The 18,541-nt window shown below is 32.0% G+C and overlaps 1 protein-coding gene across 1 annotated transcript; it reads right to left on the bottom strand.

Annotated features, from left to right (window-relative positions):
* Nucleotides 1-3,057: 3,057 nt before the first annotated feature.
* Nucleotides 3,058-15,489, bottom strand: LOC132757117 (plexin-B2-like). The gene is made up of 6 exons (XM_060748305.1): nucleotides 14,517-15,489; nucleotides 13,820-13,922; nucleotides 9,793-9,999; nucleotides 7,617-7,748; nucleotides 5,690-5,790; nucleotides 3,058-5,418 (listed from the first exon to the last, which is right to left on the bottom strand). The coding sequence occupies exons 1-6, from the start codon at nucleotides 15,398-15,400 to the stop codon at nucleotides 5,268-5,270; spliced, it is 1,578 nt and encodes a 525-aa protein (XP_060604288.1). The 5' UTR covers nucleotides 15,401-15,489; the 3' UTR covers nucleotides 3,058-5,267.
* Nucleotides 15,490-18,541: the final 3,052 nt, after the last annotated feature.

The following is an 18,541-nucleotide window of genomic DNA, read 5'->3' as shown; positions in this document are numbered from 1 at the left end:
ACAATTATAATATAAAAAGAAGATAATATCAATTCCATTGTAATATGAAAAATGAGATTATACGAATACCATTGTAATATGGAAAATATATAAGAATACCATTATCATATGGAAAGACGATCGATATAACAATACTCGTACCATTATCATATAAGAATACCATCATTGTAATAAAACTAAATAGATATAAGAATATAGAATACAATTGGTATAAGAAAGAAGATAATATATGAATACCATGATTATAATATGCGACGACCATTTTAATAAAAGAAAAATAGAAGAATACCGATATAATACGTCAAAAGATAATGAAAAAATATACTATTATACCATAATATATATATAAAAAGATACAAGAATGTCACATTTTTTGAATGCCAAAAAGGTTATTATAGAAATACATCATCATATGATTATTTTAATATAAAAAAAATATACAATTATGAAACAAGAGTTAAAATACCATAATGATATGAAAAAAGATATACAAGGACCATTCAATTATGGAAAATAGATTTAAGAAATATCATTATGGTATGAAAAAAAGAGATAGTAAGAATACAATCATGAAATAAAAATGTATAAAAAATATAAGAATCAAACTCACTACAATTACGCGGTTTACAGTTTAATGCTTATTTTTCTGTCATTCATGTGAGATTATGATTTGCTCACTTGAGAACAAATTGGTAATCACTGGTTTATGCATCAAAGCCGTTTACTTGGACCGGCCGCCAAGATGTTACCAAACATTTAAACTGGCGTAAAAACAAGGCAAACAAAAATAATTCATATTCACAAGTCAAATTTGAAAAAAAAAATGTTTGTTTGAACAGTGGTTCTGCGCTTGCACCATCATTTATCATTTCTGTTTCCTTCAAATTCATATAATTTCTTAGAGCGGTTTTATACCACCCGCTAAAAACAAAAACAACCAAAAAATATAGAAAACAAATTCACATAATAAAAAATAGGTATATCATTTATGAAGGTTAAGAACAAAACAGCTTATGCTCATACAATGTCCTTAGATTCATTTCCCTAGACTACTGTATAATGTTTTATATCCGAACTTGTACATTTAAATTGACTTTTACAAAAACAGACAATTGTAAGGCCTGATCTTAACTTTTCACGAATGCATTGCTTTAGACAATTCAATTACCATTAATAACACGATTCAATGAATAAAGTAAATAAAGTTTGATAACTGTGACATACTTATACATATAATTGATACCACATTTGGGTCGTCCGTGGCTGAGACGTTAGGGTCGTTGACTACAAACCGCTGTAGGTTCGAATATCCCCGAGGACTTACATGTGAGGGAGTTATCCAGCTAGCTGGATCTGCTCTTGAAAAACTTCTCCTTTGCTTAAGCTGGAAGTCACTTTATGACCTCTACTGTACGTGTCCGACGAAACCCCGTCTGTTTAAATGAACCTCGTTCCAGTTATATACGTTTTTGAGCTTAATGAGCCTTAAAGCTTTAGATAAAATTCAAGTGAACTCATCTTTCTTTTCAGTTAAAATTTTACAAGATATTCTTATACAAATACATGTTCTGTAACACTGAATTATTTCATGAACCCTGTGAATATATGTGGTATCAATAAAGTCATATTCTTAAGTTGAACATACTTCTTGCATGCGTATAACATCAAGAAAAACAACAAGAACAACCTTAAGCAAAGCAAAAACAACAGAACCCATCGAAAAAAAAAAGAAAAAAGAATAAAATGCGAGAAAAACAAAAACGACAAATAAAGTATAAAAAGAAGAACATGTCACGTGCTTATCACATGAATGGGGAGGTGGAAAGAGAGGGGGAGAAGGAGGGGAGATGGAGAGAGGGAGAGAGGGGCTAAAGGGTAACTAGGAAAAAAATTCTCAATTTAATGCGTTTGACTTATCGTTTCTGACTTTCATATCATGTAATTGACGATTGGAAATAAAATGTTTGTATATTCCAATTCAATTCAATCAATTCCAGTTCGTTTTATTATTGTTAATTTAAACTTATTAAAATCACATTTAACTGACAATAATTGTATTTCTTATACCTTGTATGAATTTTTGTTTTAATTTTTAGGTGCTTTTTTAAAGGAAGAAGTACCCAGTACTTTATCCAAAACAATTATTATTTTATAGAAATTGATTAAGCTTCTTAAGGTTCCATTGGTGTAGGCTTTTTATATATTTTTGAAAAGTAAAGGGCGCTTCAACCAATAATAAAATTATTGAAAGCTCTCCGGAAATTGTTTATTTCTGTATTTATTATTGAAATTTGAATGTATAATTGTAAATTAATATGCAAGCGGATACAACAGGAGTAGCTGATCAAAAGTTTTGTTCAGATAACATGTTTTGAAAAGCATTCTTTGTTCAGAAATCTAAAACAAATGTTTTCTCTGTTTGATTTCGTTTCACAGTGCAAATACATCAGCAGTATTCATAACTGTGGACAAGCTTGAACTAAGTTATTCCTTTACATTTGACAAAATGAGTAACTTGACAGAATATCGACTTCAGATTATATCTGACATTTCCGTAGCACACTGCGTAAAGGAATGCGCTGCTCGTACGCACTACAAAGCATTCAGGTTTAGGAATAGAATACATGTCTGTGAACTATTTTCATCATCATTACAAGACCATACTCTCACAAATGGAGGGAAGGAGAACAACACATAACAACGGTTTCAGTTCTTAATTTATTTTCCCTATATTTAACTCTTATTGAGCAGTGATTTCATTTATATTCACTATTAAAGATAAATAAGTAATATTCATAATCAATTAAAACCAATTAAAATATGAGCCGTGTCATGACAAAACCAACGTAATGCGTTTGCGACAAGCATGGATCCAGACCAGCCTGCGCATCCGCGCAGTCTGATCAGGATCCATACTGTTCGCTATTAGTTTCTCTACTTGTTATTGGGTTTGTAAGGCTGGTCTGGATCCATGCTGGGCTCATATTTTGATTCTCGTTTGATGTACTGTTCATATTTTGATTCTCGTTTAATGTACTGTTTAATACATATTGACTACATTGCTCTTTTGTTGAATTGATGAAAGTTAAAGCTGCATTAAACTAGAACTGCCACTGTCATGGCGTGAATACCCCCGCATACCACTATGTCAGAATCAACAGTGACCATTGAGAGCCCATAGACAACCTCCCTGCAAAATCTGAGGTTACTAAGCCAGTGCATTGCTAAGTTATGTATTCTACATGCTTCAAATGTGAAAATGTCAAAATCAATACACTGCAGACATGTATTCTTAAGTATTTGAGCAGACAAGCTTATTTTAGTAAAATCCCTATGACCTTGACCTTTGACACAGTCGCCTTAAAATCAAAAGGGGTCATCTACTAGTCATAAACAACCTCAATACCAAATATGAAGACTGTTGACCAAAGCCTTCTTAAGCAATTGAGCAGACAAGCTTTTTTTAGTCAAGACCCCTGTGACTTTTGACCAAGTGACTTCAAAATTAATAGGGGTCACCTAATGGTCATGATAAACCTCCATGCTAAATATGAAGACTGTGGGTCAAAGGATTCTTAAGTTATTGGGCGGACAAGCTTTTTTAAGTCAAGGCCCCTTTGACCTTGACCTTTGACCTGGTAACCTCAAAATCCATAGGGATCATCTACTAATTGTGACTAACCTCCATGCCAAATATAAAGACTGTAGGTCAAAGGATTCTTAAGTTATTGGGCGGACAAGCTTTTTTAAGTCAATGCCCCTGTGACCTTGACCTTTGACCTGGTGACCTCATAATCCATAGGGGTCATCTACTAATTGTGACTAACCTCCATGCCAAATATGAAGACTGTGAGTCAAAGGATTCTTAAGTTATTGGGCGGACAAGCTTTTTGAAGTCAAGGCCCCTGTGACCTTGAACTTTGACCTGGTGACCTCAAAATCAATAGGGGTCATCTACTAATCATGACTAACCTCCTTTCCAAATATAAAGACTGTAGGTCAAAGGAATTCTTAAGTTATTGGGCGGACAAGAAAAAACCGACGGACGCCCGACGGCCGGACAGCCGGACGGACAAGCTGATTCCAGTATACCCCCCTTACAACTTTGTTGTGCGGGGATATAATAAATTTCATAAAAACGAAATAGCTACTTTCCGTCAATAAAATGTGTTTCATATCGACTCCAATTATTATTTTGGTATCTAGACAACCAAAATGTCATAATCCTAACATTCTTTAACCTAATTGTTGCAAAATCGGAAGTACAATTTCTATTTGCAGGAGAATCTCCGCCTTTGGGTCATACAAAAGAACATCAAAAGAAAATCAATAAACATTTATAAGTAGCAGTCCAAATTTAAACGTTTAACGGTATATTTCCGCATTATGGATGTTTTCATACAAATTTGATCTTTTTTATGAAATGATAACATTTTTTGTGAACGACAGGTCTAATGCACCGTGAAACTAAAACGGTAAAACAAAAGAAATGTTTTACATGGTACGTCAAGTTTGCATTGCCTATATATCGACTGTTGCTGTTTTTTTTCGTGTTTGTATTTGTTTATAAAGTTATGTTTAACTGTCATGTCCTTCATTGATTACCGTAGTCCTTACGTTAATACTTACTTTCACACCATAGCACATTTCCAAAAATCATTCAATTATAAAAGATATATTTTCATCCATACATTACAACATAAAAACAATTCAATTACATAATTTTACAAAATAAAAGTTGTTTGTGTACGGTCATTCTTATCAGAATTACAAGAGACTGTAAAAAGTAGCATAACAGAGGGGAGGCAACTCTGAAAGAATTTATAGCATACCTTACAGAGTTACCTCCCTTCTCATTCAATATTCATATGCATAATACAACTAAAATAAGCTTGTTTTAAAAGACTTAAAGAATTTCTGGTACAATTGCTTTATAGCGAATATACTAGTAATGTTCTCTTACTTAAAATCACTAAATTTTAGACCGAATAGCAACAGATTCTTAACCTATAAAATCATTTTTTGATAAACTTATTTCACATCATTGAACAGATAAGACCTATATTAATTAAGATAAAACATTATTCAAATTTAAGTAACTGTACATATAACGTCTATGGTGGCATATTTCTGCCACCAGATAACCATATAACTAACTAGTTAATTGATATGCTAAGTAGTTACATAACATGTTAACCTCTTAATTAACTAGTTACTTATGTGGTCAACTAGTTACGTGACTAGTTAATTTTTCAATTTTTTATTGCTTAAAAAATAAAAGAAAAAATGTTACAGTAAAGTAAAATTGAGCAGTCAGACATTACTGTAGGAGAAACATCTTTTACATGTGGACATGTATCACCACTTGAAGCTGATGTCCACTCTCTGTTTGCTGGGCAAGCATCTTTTGTACTGCATCTAGATATATATGAAAATGAATATAACCCCTATGACATTTTCATTATTTTTTACCAAATACAGAAACAGATCGTTTCAAATCGTTTTAATACATGTATCTTAAATATTGTAATTTTCTTTTCTTTCATCGTATTACTTGAAAATTCAGAGAATAAAACAATCACCTACATTTTTTTAAATGTGAAAAGAAAATATGTTTTACAGAATTATATTAGCTTAATAATAAAAAGTAATTTTGAACATTTGAATGAATCACACACATAGTTTTTACCTTTCTTCTAAGAAACACCATCCACAGTATGGGTCATTACTACCTAAACACTCATTGCAGGTAAGAAATCCAGAACACGACTCCACAGGAACTTTGAAAACCTGAATTGTTGATAATATTGCTTATTTAATAAAATATGAAAAACAAGATCAACACGGAAAAGCGGAAATCAATGAACGAATCCCACAACACAAGACCACTATCAAGACCATGTTAATTATTTTTTCAAGGAAAAAAAAGAAAGAAACACTATAAAAATAAAATTAAAACACCAAAGCTAAAAAAGGTGTAGGCTTGGTTGGCTTGATTTAACAATTTCATTTGAGATGTTGAATTTTGCTAAAAAAGCAGGTGTTTTGGTTCTTTGCATGCACTTTTCAGTACAGTCCATGGACAGGCTTCACTACAGTGAATCTTTAACATTTTTTATTTTCGCCATTGAGATGTTCTTTAGGATTCCATTTATCTATCTTTTTTATTGATGCCAGCTTCATGTAGCGATACTTTGTTAATGTGTTTAAATGCCCCCTCAATAAATACGATTACACACTCTTGGAAGATTGTTTTGTGGTCAATATATCTATCTTGTCAATAAAGAATTGAAAATTATTTTTAAAAAATCAAATAGTTTTATACATTATTGGAATTTGAAAATAGTTTTGAAAATTATGCACACATGTAACCTTTAATCATCTTTGTAAATCTATGATTATAGCAAAGGTTAAAGAATCTTTTAACATTATTTAACACTTTTATGTGTGTGTGTATCATTAATATTCTTTCGAGGAGGATCTTGCAGGTGACAAGTTATGATTATTCAACAATGTGTTTATAGTCTTACGTCATTCTATAACTTACACCAGAATATCACTTTGACAACAATATTGATGATATAGTTTGTCACAGGACCTATACAGTGACGCAGTAGAAGAGAAAGTATGCAGGGTTTTTGAAATGGTTAATTTCATCCCTGACACACGAAAATGCGAGGTGAGGAAACACACCCCACACTGGCAGGATATTTAGATATTTAATACTAGATGAAAAACTATCCTTAATTATTTTCTTTTTCCTTTAAATGGTGCAAATATTATTTAATTAATTTTTTGGCTTTTAATTTTGTTATGTTGTTGCTGTTTTTGTTGTTGTTTGTGGTGTTTGTGGTTACCGTAGTGATGATGTTTCTTTTGTACTTTATCATGGTTACAGAGATACATTATGATAGAATATAAACTTATAACATTGGTAGGCACTAACATATCAGTCAAAATGAATTTAATATGTTAAGGTGTTATGTATTAAACATGAATATATACAGATACTTTAGTATGCAAAGTGTAACACTTATCAGTTGCTTACTCGTGCAATTCAGGCTTCATACTAACACAACAATCAAGTGGACCTCTAACTCACATAGTAACTAGTTTATAAAAAATATATAATTAAATGACAGCTTAAGGTTCTGGTAACCAAAATGTGTACTTTTTGATAATCTTATGACGATTGTAAGAGTACAATTTAAATGGGATGTGGTGGGCATGAGTCAGAGAATGAAGGAAGGTTATTGATTATTGAAGAATCAACGACTGTACACTGGTTGTATATTCTTATTCCATGAACATAAACATAAATACACTTTACAGATAGATGTTTTCGAAACAAATGCTCTACGCAATATCAAGAGAAATACAGTTTCAAGTGTTGTTATCCTAATTAGATTCACATATAGTTTCCTTCATGTGTTTCCTTTTGATAAGTAACGGATATTACAGTCATGTTGAAGGGATCGCAAAGCAATTTATTTATAATTTTAATCGGGATGTGCAATAACTTCCCGTGCATTTTTATAGTGATTTGTTTTCCATAATATAAAGTATGATCGAAAAATAAAATCTGCGGAAAAAACTAGAATGTTGATACGGTTTACCTTTCTCTCACTCAGAACGAAGATGTGTTTTTCATCGCTTGATGTAAACATGTCCTTTTTAATAGTATCCCCAATGTTTAGGATTCTAGGTTGATGTATAAAACTTGTAGAATTTTTTGGGAAGACAACTGCCTACGTAAAATGTAAAAAACAACAATTAAGCATACAATTTATTTGCATTTTTAAAAAGATGTATATAAAATCTAATAATATACATAAAAATGACAGGAAGTAATGACCATATAGCATCAAAAATATATTTCAAAAAATATTCATCAATAACAAATAATATCATTTACGACAAGTATAATTTAATGCACATTATTATATGAAACGTGTCACGATTATCATAAATCAAGTGAATAATCATAAAAAGTATAATAATATTTAAACGGTTTATTTTCCTGATGTGTTTTTCTGAAGAAAAAAAAAAGTATACAATTGTTTATTGACATCAAAGAACATATCAACTATTGACACTGTCAGTACATTAATTCACTGACTTGCATACAGTTTTGCAAAATGCTAACAAATATGACCTGATATAGAATCCACTCAAAGTAAAGAGTACAGATTGGCTAGCTAGCTATCTGTGACTTAATGTTTCTTACAACACTACAAGTAATGTAGATAATTATGTAATTTATCAGTTGTTTAAAGATGTAAATAAATGCGGGAAAATATTGTAATTATAACATGAATTCTTTTAGAAATATTCCGTTAAAAAAATCATCGAATATTTCGTTTGATTAGCCTTCAATTAAACAAGAGGACCGATATGGCCGTAGATCGCTCACCTGCCCGATCAATCTCAGCAGTTCCTAAGACAATTATCCAGACCAAGTTTGATGACAATTGATTCCAAAATGTTATCTCTAAAGTGTTAACAAGGTTTTTCCATATTTGGGACCTAGGTTTTGACCCCAGGTGACCCATATTTAAACTTGACCTAGAAATAATCAAAACAAAATTGCCAACCAGTTTCCATGATATTTGGATTACAAAAGTAGCCACTAGAGAGTTAACATTTTTTTTCTAATTTTAGCTACTGTAACCTAGTTTTTCATCAGAGATGACCTATGTTCGAACTCCTCCGAGCAATTACCAAGACAAGCATCCTGACCAAGTTAGATTACAAAAATGTGACCACTGGAGTGCTAACAAGGTTTTTTCATATTTGGTCGTTGTTACCTAGTTTTTGACCCCATATTCTGAATTGACCTAGAAATCATCAAAACAAACTTTCAGATCACTTTTTCAGGATATAGGAACAAAACAGTAGCCACCAGAGAGTTAACAAGATTTTTCTTTGACCTAGTTTTTCAATAGAGATGACCCATGTTAGAACTCATTCGAGCATTTACCTAGACAAGATTCCTGACAAAGTTTAATGACAATTGAGGACAAACTGTGACCACTAGAGTCTTAACGAAAAAATCATGTCGGACGAGGGACTTTCAACGATCCTAAAAGCTCACCCTGTGCTAGCTCAGGTGAGCTAAAAAGCTAAAATATACCGAGAGAGTTGTTTCTACAAGAAATAGTTTGTACGACCTTGTCATGATAATATTTAATTTTAATCAGATTTTTATTTGAATATTCAAGCTTATGTAACGGTTATAGTTTTGTACTAAAATTCTATATATTTTCTACTATATTTATAAGAGATCTTGATCATCATTCATTCACTTTTCTCAGGCATTTCGTACAAATCGTTTTACTTAACAACACACAAACTTACTAGTGTATATATAAAGTAATAAATATGTAAAAACCCTCGATATCAAGACAATGCATTACATGTATGATTGACATGTATGAATTCAGTTAAAGTATTTTGTTAAAAGTAAATGTTTTGAAAAGACTAGAGAATGTAACAAGTATTGTCACTCCAAAAACTTATTATGCGATAGTCAGCCTATCAAATGTCCGTTAGACTCCCTACAGCGATTATTTCCCCTAATCAGTACAATTTTATAAGGAATGCCCTAAACGTGTTTGCGTAGTATTTTCTGTAACAGTTAGTATTTTGGAACTTCTGCAAATGCGTTTGCTGACATAAGTGGTCTAAGATCCTTCAGATTGCTGTCGAATCGACAAAAATAGTAGACTGTATAATCTAAAACATAAGTTAGCAATGGTATAGCAATAGCTAGATAACCAGCCTAAAAATTACCTTTAAAATGTCGCCAGATGTTGTTCCAAGGAATGCAATGATCTTCGAATCTTCAACAGACACTGTGACAGCTGTTATTGATATGTTATACGTAACAGCCGGCTGTTGGGACAAAACATGGGTGCCGATGACTTGTTGATAGGTTAGTAATCGGTCCTCGTTGCACAGGAAATAATCGTCCGTTTTAGAGGAGTCAACATCGCCACGCTGAAAATAGCAAAAAACTTTCATGAATTTTCTAAGAAGCAATGACAAAGCTCTAATGGTGGTTCAAAATAATAGAACAATCCTCACTTTGTATAATTAAAAGCGTTAAAAAGCCACGTCATGCTTGATAGAAAACGTCCATGCTGAAGAGAAACAATAGAAAAAAACTTGTGCACGTAGAAGACAAGCTCACATTGAAGAAAATGACAGAAAACGAACACAATAGCCCCGGCCCAGATTTATGTCGGCGGCACATTTTCAAAAAAAGTTTATCCATTCAATCAATTATCAATTCCCGTACTCCACTCAAGACAGAAAAATACAAAGTTATCTTTCTTTTTTAAATATAAAGGGCATCTGTCAACAAAAAGGTTGTACGTGCAAAAGTGAAATATCGATTTTTGGCAATGATTGACCCTGACCCGAATGACCCTGAATCCAACCATAAGTAGAGGACCAGCCTATGTCTTCATCAAACATTTATGACACTATGTTACAGATAATAAATAAAGTGCAATGACAAAAGTGCAAACAATATTTTTACACCAGTAACTGACATGACACTGACTCCATTGATCCAAAACTGCAACCAAAGTAAGAAGATCATTAAGGTTACCTACCTACTACATAATTACGGCAGATACCAATATATAAATGAAATTTAAGATATATCCAACATGCCAGAATAGGTTTACCATAAATGGCGCCTATACGTGATAAAAACGTAAATAACTTGGCACGGTTAAATTAGATTTGTATCATAGTTTGGACTCCTTTCTGTTGAAAATGTATCAACATTTCGTTTCGTATACATAAACAAGCACAATGCAATAAATTGAATGCAGGTATGATTTACCCGCACTACAAAGCATACTCATTGATTTGCTCGTTATTTTCTGGAGTTTACTTATTGTGACGACAGACGAAGTGATAGGCGATAGAAATATTATATTCAGATGCCCGTCCACAGGGTCCTTTTTTCTTGGGTTTCAGGGAACGTGTTTTTATTTTTGTCTTCATAAGAGAAAGAACAGCAAAACACACGGCAATCTGATTCATACTCTGAGGCTCCGCCCACACGTATAAATCAAATATGTAACAAGCCAATACCATAAATTTTGTATTGCATGAATTGTCTAAATTGTCTTAATTAAAAGCCATTGATACAGGTAGAATTCGGCTTTCGGTTTATTTTGACATCTTATCGACAGACGGATTGCCAATGCAAGGTAACATAAAAATAAAACTGTTAGTATAATGTCTATGGATTGTATAATACACAAAAGAAACAGCTCGTGAATCTTGATGTATCTTTATTCTATTATTTCTTTGTTGTTAGAACAGTTAGTAAAACATGTGTTTTTACGGTGCATAAAAGAATTAACATATCGTGAAAATTACATACTAAAATAGGTTTAAGTCCACTAATAAAATATGGTCAAAGACCACTAAGATACAACATTCCTCCCAACCTTGAATGAAAATTGTCTTTACTATTTAGAATTATCCATATTTACTTTATAACTGACATTACAGAGTAAAATGTATATATAAAGAAAATAATCCAGCAACTAAAAATTTACTTTAAGAAAAGAAAACAAAGTTAAACAAATCTTCTATTATTAGATGCGAGAAAAAACAATTGTAACAACTAATGATTTCAAAATCCGTGTTTCATCAAGTAACATAAATGACTAGTAAAGATATGTTTGACTAGGTAATATAAATTCAAAACTGATCTAAATGCCAAAATTAGCAATATGAATATATTTATTTTAAAACAAAATCTTTGAATTTTGGAGGCATTTTTGTCTGTCTTGGTGGGTTTCTACGCGGGACAAAAGGGTGAATGACAGGATTTGGTGGAGTAGCTGGCGGAGGCCCAATTGCTACAGGATCAGACTGTTGATCTGATTGACTTTGGACATCATCGACGTCGCTATCCTCCTCAATTGGACTCACTTCAACTTTTACCGGCTTGAAAAAGGATGAATTTCTGGTTATCTTGTTATTACCAGATTCAGCAGTTATCATACTTCCATATTTTTCAGTAACTACATAGGGTTTAGGAGAATATGGAGGAGACAATTTGTTTTCCCTTTTCTGTTTAACAAGAACTGTGTCACCAGGTGAGATGGTTGATTCACAGACATTTCTTTTTTTATCAGCGTATATTTTCATTTTAGATTTACTTGTAAGGTCATTGTTTATTATCTTTGCCGATGTGCTGACAGGAGTGATTTCATGACGGTTTACTTCAGGCATGCCAATATTCATTTTCCTTCCGGTCATAGCCTCAAAAGGAGAGACCTTGGTTGAGTTATTGGGAGTAGCCCGGTAATGTAATAGGAAACTTGCTAATTCATTTTTCCAGTTCTTTCCCTCAGAAACCATAGAACGGACAAATTTGTTAATGACTGCCATGAAGCGTTTAACAGCGCCACTGGCTTCTGGCCACAGAGGTGTAATACGCCTGTCCCTAAAACCACACAAACTTGCAAAATCTGCAAAATTTTGGCCTTGAAATGGCGGGCCATTATCACTTTTAACCACATACTGCGTCATACCAAGAAAAGATCTAACTTCACTAGGATTCTTAGGTGGGAGTTAATAATTGACTTAATCTTGTCAGGATCTGCTGCTACACCAGTATCACTGAAAAAATGACCAAAGAATGCGATTTTGTTCACAGAGAATATTCGTGAAAATACTAAAATAGGTTTAAGTCCACTAATAAAATATGGTCAAAGACCACTAAGATACAACAGTTAGAAGCAGTTGGGGTGGAAAATTATTACGCTATAAAAACATAATAACAAAAACAATTCAAACTGAAGAAATATTAGAAAAAAGGAAACATTTAACGCTAAAAAGAACAATAGAACAAACTCACGCCGAAGGAAATATTAAAGAATAACGCTGAAGAGAAAAACACAGGCAAAAACCCTATCACTGAAGAATAAAATGGCTAAAACACTCAGCAGAAAAATAAAAGAAAACAACACACGCTGAAAGAAACCAAATGTATAAGAAACACACTCAATCTGAAAAGCAAAACAATGGAATAAAACTCACAAAGAAAAGTAACAAAAGAAAATCATCAACGCAAGTACATGATAGCGAAATACTCACGATGAAGAGATTGCGAAATAAAAACTAATGCTGTAGAGAACATATAGCGACAAGTATTATCTCCGAATTAAACAATAATAATAAAAATTCTTACACTGAAAAGAAGAAATAGACATACTTTTCTGCTGAAGAGAATAAAACAGTCTACCTAAAAGCTATAGCAACAAACGAAAATTGTTAAAACATTCAATGGCTCAAATTTAGGATTTTTATACTAGTCTAATAGTTTTGTTTAAGTGTTGTGTTAGAAGCATAAATGGTGTTAAGTTGAAGGTATAAATATCAATATTTTTCTTTGCATATTCTACCGAGAATTAAGTGTTTAATTTCAATAAATAAAATTTTCATAGAAATTTATGTCATTTTGTCCGTTATTATTTTCTTAAAGTAACGTATTAATTTACAGCTTCGTTTTAAAACGGCTTTATTTCGTTATCTTTGGCATCTAACCAATATTAATCTTTTTGGAACACACAACTCCTCTGGCACCATCAAACGTCAGATAAAATTTCATGCATGGGTAAAGCTAACAGAAACACCACTCTTTTGCAAGAAATGATTGAACAAATAACTTCAAAGTCTGAACACTTAGTTAAATATTTTGTTCGCAACATTGACTGTGGTAAGAAAGCGAGCCTATATATTTATTGTTATGTTAAATGGACATTCATTGAAAACAAATACATACAATCGGTGTTGTACATGGACGGCTTTCTATTGGAAACTTGAAATAATCTTCATTTTGAGGAACACGTGTACCGTTATAACAATCTTTGATGTTTTCTACAAACCTACAATGGATACAAATATGAGCATAAAGTATACTTTAGAAATTGAAAAATCATGTTGGTTTAATAATCGTAAAGTTACACTTTACGATTTTGGTAAGAAGTATCTCTATTGCGTAATGTGAATTATACATGTAAGTTTATATAAGAAAACAGAATAAAACATTCCATAACAAAACAGATTAAGCTGCAATATAATACACACGCCGCCCGCTCATATCGAGGATTAAGGAACATTTCTATGCAAATATTGTCACCTTCATATTATTTTTATCAATAACATGTAATTAATGTATGGATTCTACCCTTTCTCCCAAAACAAACACATAACAATCACTTATTTGTAAAACTGTACAATAATATCACTATCCGTACCCTAATTACACCAAAATGTTTTTCTTGCCATGTATAACGTCGACTTAGCTTAAAATTTATGAAATCAAATAAGGCTCTGAAATATCGATGTAATTGAAAGTATTGATTTTTATATAAAGAACAATAACTTTAAGAAACTGGACAAGTAAATTAAAGAAATTCAGCAAGTTATTAGTTATTTAAGATACAGTTAATAAGTTTTAATGAAAATAAAACACTTACGTTCGTTTTGTTTCACTCATCGTGTAAACACATACTGACGATTTCACTGCATCAGAAAACACCGCAATGAAAACGACCTCCGTTTCAAATTCAATTTTCTTTACTGCTTGTATTACCTTTAAATCTCCACATTCTATTGGCATATCAGCATACGTAAATGGCGTGGTGTAGGTGTGATATTTGAAGAACTGACACACTTGAGCTATTCTGCTTTTTCTTTTCAGTGAAGATTTATTAAGTTGCCAACTGAAAAATAATCTATATTTGTCTACGATGAAAGCATCAATGTATTTTTCGGTCAGAATTGGTGTATCAGCGAACGATATGAACGTACGCCATGTGTCTTGATTGTTGGGTACGCTATTTAAAAACAAATTAATTCCTGGACTTGAGCATCTGTTATCCTGGACTTCGGCATGTGGACAGGCGACAAATAAGAAAGTTTCTCGTCCATTTGGCTTCTTATATGATGTCATAAAAGCTTGTACTCCGTCTGACTTGATAGGTGGCTCTAGTCGATTTACGACATCCGAAATATCACTTAATCGTCTGATTTCACAATATGAATTCAAGTTATCGCATGTTGTTATATAAGCGTCATTGTTAGGTTCTGTTTTGTTGTATATGACTAGTCTCACATTGTTATCAATGTTATTCACTGGTCCAATTACAACATCATTTATAAGCTGCAAGTTTGTTGTATTTAAACTATACAAATGGTTTAATCCACTTACTATCAACTTCTGTCCATCGCCTATCAAAATCATGCTATTGATTTTTTTCTCAGATGAAGGCCATGACACATTCGACAATCCCGCTGAACAAATGTTAAATATACACCAACACATCCAGAGAACTAAATTTGGTATAAAATTCATTGTCATTTATTTACATTTACAGATCAACATTAATGTTATTGTCTTCTGAAATTTTAGCAGCCAAGACACTCCAGCTAAAGTTTTAAATTATTAAAGTTATGGGCAAATTATCATATTTTCTACTTTGCTGTAGATCATCACTATTTAGAGTGTCTCTCTTCTTATATACATCAGACAGTGCATACCAAACAAATAAAACAACATTTCATTTGCATTGGAACTAATTCAAATCAACGACACAGATCTACCCGATCCTTTAAGTAGACTTGTATCAGATGATTGGCCTTAAACTTTGTTCTTCTTTATTCTTTTCTCGAAGATTACCATTTTTGTGGTTTTATGACCTATTGAATTGTTTAATTGATTTTATCCAGTCTTAAATTTGGAACAGTACATTCAAAGTCTAAGGGATTTCAAAATAAAAAATTAAGATACCGGAAGTAAAACATTACAATGTTAACGTTAACACACTTTTGGCAGAAGTCGGATGAGTTGTTTTATTTGTGAACCATATGCAGCTTTAAGAACGCAGACACATTGAATATTTCATGATAATCGCCATATGATCACACATATATATATATTGCCAATTTCAGTAATTCCATTTCATATACCTACCAGTGCCGTCCATAAACATGCCCAACTAAGCCTTCAATAATTTCAAATATGTCTTTTAGGATGCTTTTTAGGGATTACTTTCTTCTCTATTTCAAACTTCAGAAAATGTATGTATATATCCAGCACTATATGTAATGTTAATAAGTGATATAATGTTGAGGAAAATAATGTTACCCCAATTATTAATCTAATGTGTTGATCAAATCCTTGTGTTCAAATATGATTGGCTTTTGTTCAAGAACAAACAAATATACATGTAGAAACTCAAGAACCAGTAGAATTCAAGATGACAATAGTCAATGAGTAATAAAAGTATTTGTGTAGTTCGGATGATCAGATAAGAGGAAATTCGTTTGAGATTTTGAACATTCTCTAAAAGTACACAAAATGTAGTTTTGATTCAAACTTTAAATCCAAGAATCAGTTAACATTCTTATTCAGAAAGTACATGTAAGATATTAGAGCTATTTGCATCACACTGAAGATACAAGTATTGAAAATCTTTCCAGGTCCGATCAACTAGATGTGTTTAAAATTCTGTATAACTCTTCATAAAAATTCTTTGGTTTGTCGTGTGAAAATGAAACTTCTGTCCGATAAATGTAGCTTTTTCAATAATGCTACACTTAAAGAGTTTAACTTCAGTAAACTCGAACAATGCATATACATTGTACGTTAATAAAATAAATGTGTCATTTGATGAATAATCTAACGGATTGTTTAAGAAAATATTATCATTTTAAATCACGGTTTCTATGTCAAAATAGTTCACCACAAGCATAGCAGTACAGTAAAGTTTACAGTAAAAAATAGTAATTATTAATAAGTAATGTTTTATTGATAACCGAAAACATTGTTTATCTAAAATTAGCATCACGAACTTTATCGATTTTACAGTCTTATGTCCGATCAACAATTTGATGATGAAATTTCCTGTTACACTTCCTTGACCACTTCTATCCGGATATCATTATTAAACAGCTTTAATACATTAAAGTGTAGTTATTGCATCTGTGCATTTTTGTGTGTGTTTTATTGTGACTTTAAAAGTTGTTTTTTTGTATCTCTAGGACCTCATTGGTTGGCTTAAGGATGAAAGATGTACTACCTACCAATAGTCAGGAGTTTTTTTAATTGGCGAGTTTAAAAAGAATTTCAGCAGAATGATGATTTCTGAAAAAAAAGATTGCTAACATATTATATTTCGGGCATCATTTGACTTAGATAGTGTTGATCTTTAAAGCTGAAAACTGTATATTATTCATCAAGAACAGTGGAATCAAGAATTATGCCTCAAAAGTGACTGATTGACTATAGAACAAAGAGTACGAAAATTGGGCCGAGACCTTATATAGATATAATATATATTCCTTCATTAGACCAAAACAATTAAAAGTTGTTTGTCTGTTCGTTCGTATAGTGTAAGAATAATGTATAAATATATAGATGCGAAAGGTAAATGATGTTGATAAGACACGAGAGACAAGGTTACATCTGGCGTTACAATAGACAATCGCACTGTTTATATTCATAAATATTTGGAGATTTGAACAGTTTAAAATATAACCTGTTGAGCATTTTATATTTGATTTAAGTGTATTTCTACTTAAATTTCTTTGCATTTGTTATAAAAAAATATTTTATCTGATTCAAATATAGTGGCTTGGAAATTATATTATGATAGTATAAAGATTTGATTCAGTGTGGTAGAAATGAAATAAAAGTGTATTTGTATATCGACCATGTTCAGAAGGTATGGTTTTGTAAAAGTATTAACATTTTTTACACAACAATCTAATCAATCTATCCTCGTTTCCATTTTCATATATATCCAAATATATCAAAATATCCATATTAAATGCATATCATAATACATATAGCGTCGTTTTCAGTTTCAGACTACAAAATATCTATATCAAATGCATATAGTACTCCATACAGCATATCTTACCCAATTAGTCTCATTTTAATACTCGGATACCAAAATATCTATATAAAACATTGTACTCCATTTAGCAGTTTGTTTGGCAAACTTAGTTCAAATTAAACTTGATCACACATACATACAAAATGTCCATAGGCAGAGAAAAATGAAACTTGCCACAGTTAATACAAGATCTATACGGAATAAATCAGCAGATCTTCTCCAGCATATCCTTGAAGAGAATATTGACTTTTGTTTAATAACGGAAACTTGGCTACAGACTGATGGTGATGATGTTGTTAGGGGTGAACTGGCTCAGGAAGGGTTCTGCTTTGAAAATGTACCCAGGCCTGATCATAGTGGTGGAGGAATAGGCCTTCTATACAGAGATAACCTGAAAGTGTCAAGCCTACCCAGCAAATCGTATCAATCATTTGAATGTGCTGAATGGCAAATATGTATCCAAACATTCATACTTAGAATCGTTGGCATTTATAGACCGCCATATTATGCAAAACACACGGTCACTCAAGCTACATTCATGACTGAATTCACTGAATATTTAGAACAAGTTTCATCTCAATCAAGGTCCATGGTAATTCTTG

Source organism: Ruditapes philippinarum, unplaced genomic scaffold, assembly GCF_026571515.1.
Source record: "Ruditapes philippinarum isolate M1 unplaced genomic scaffold, ASM2657151v2 ctg207_1_1_1_1, whole genome shotgun sequence".
NCBI classification, from domain to species: Eukaryota; Metazoa; Mollusca; class Bivalvia; order Venerida; family Veneridae; genus Ruditapes; species Ruditapes philippinarum.
This window is presented reverse-complemented; position numbering and strand designations above follow the sequence as displayed.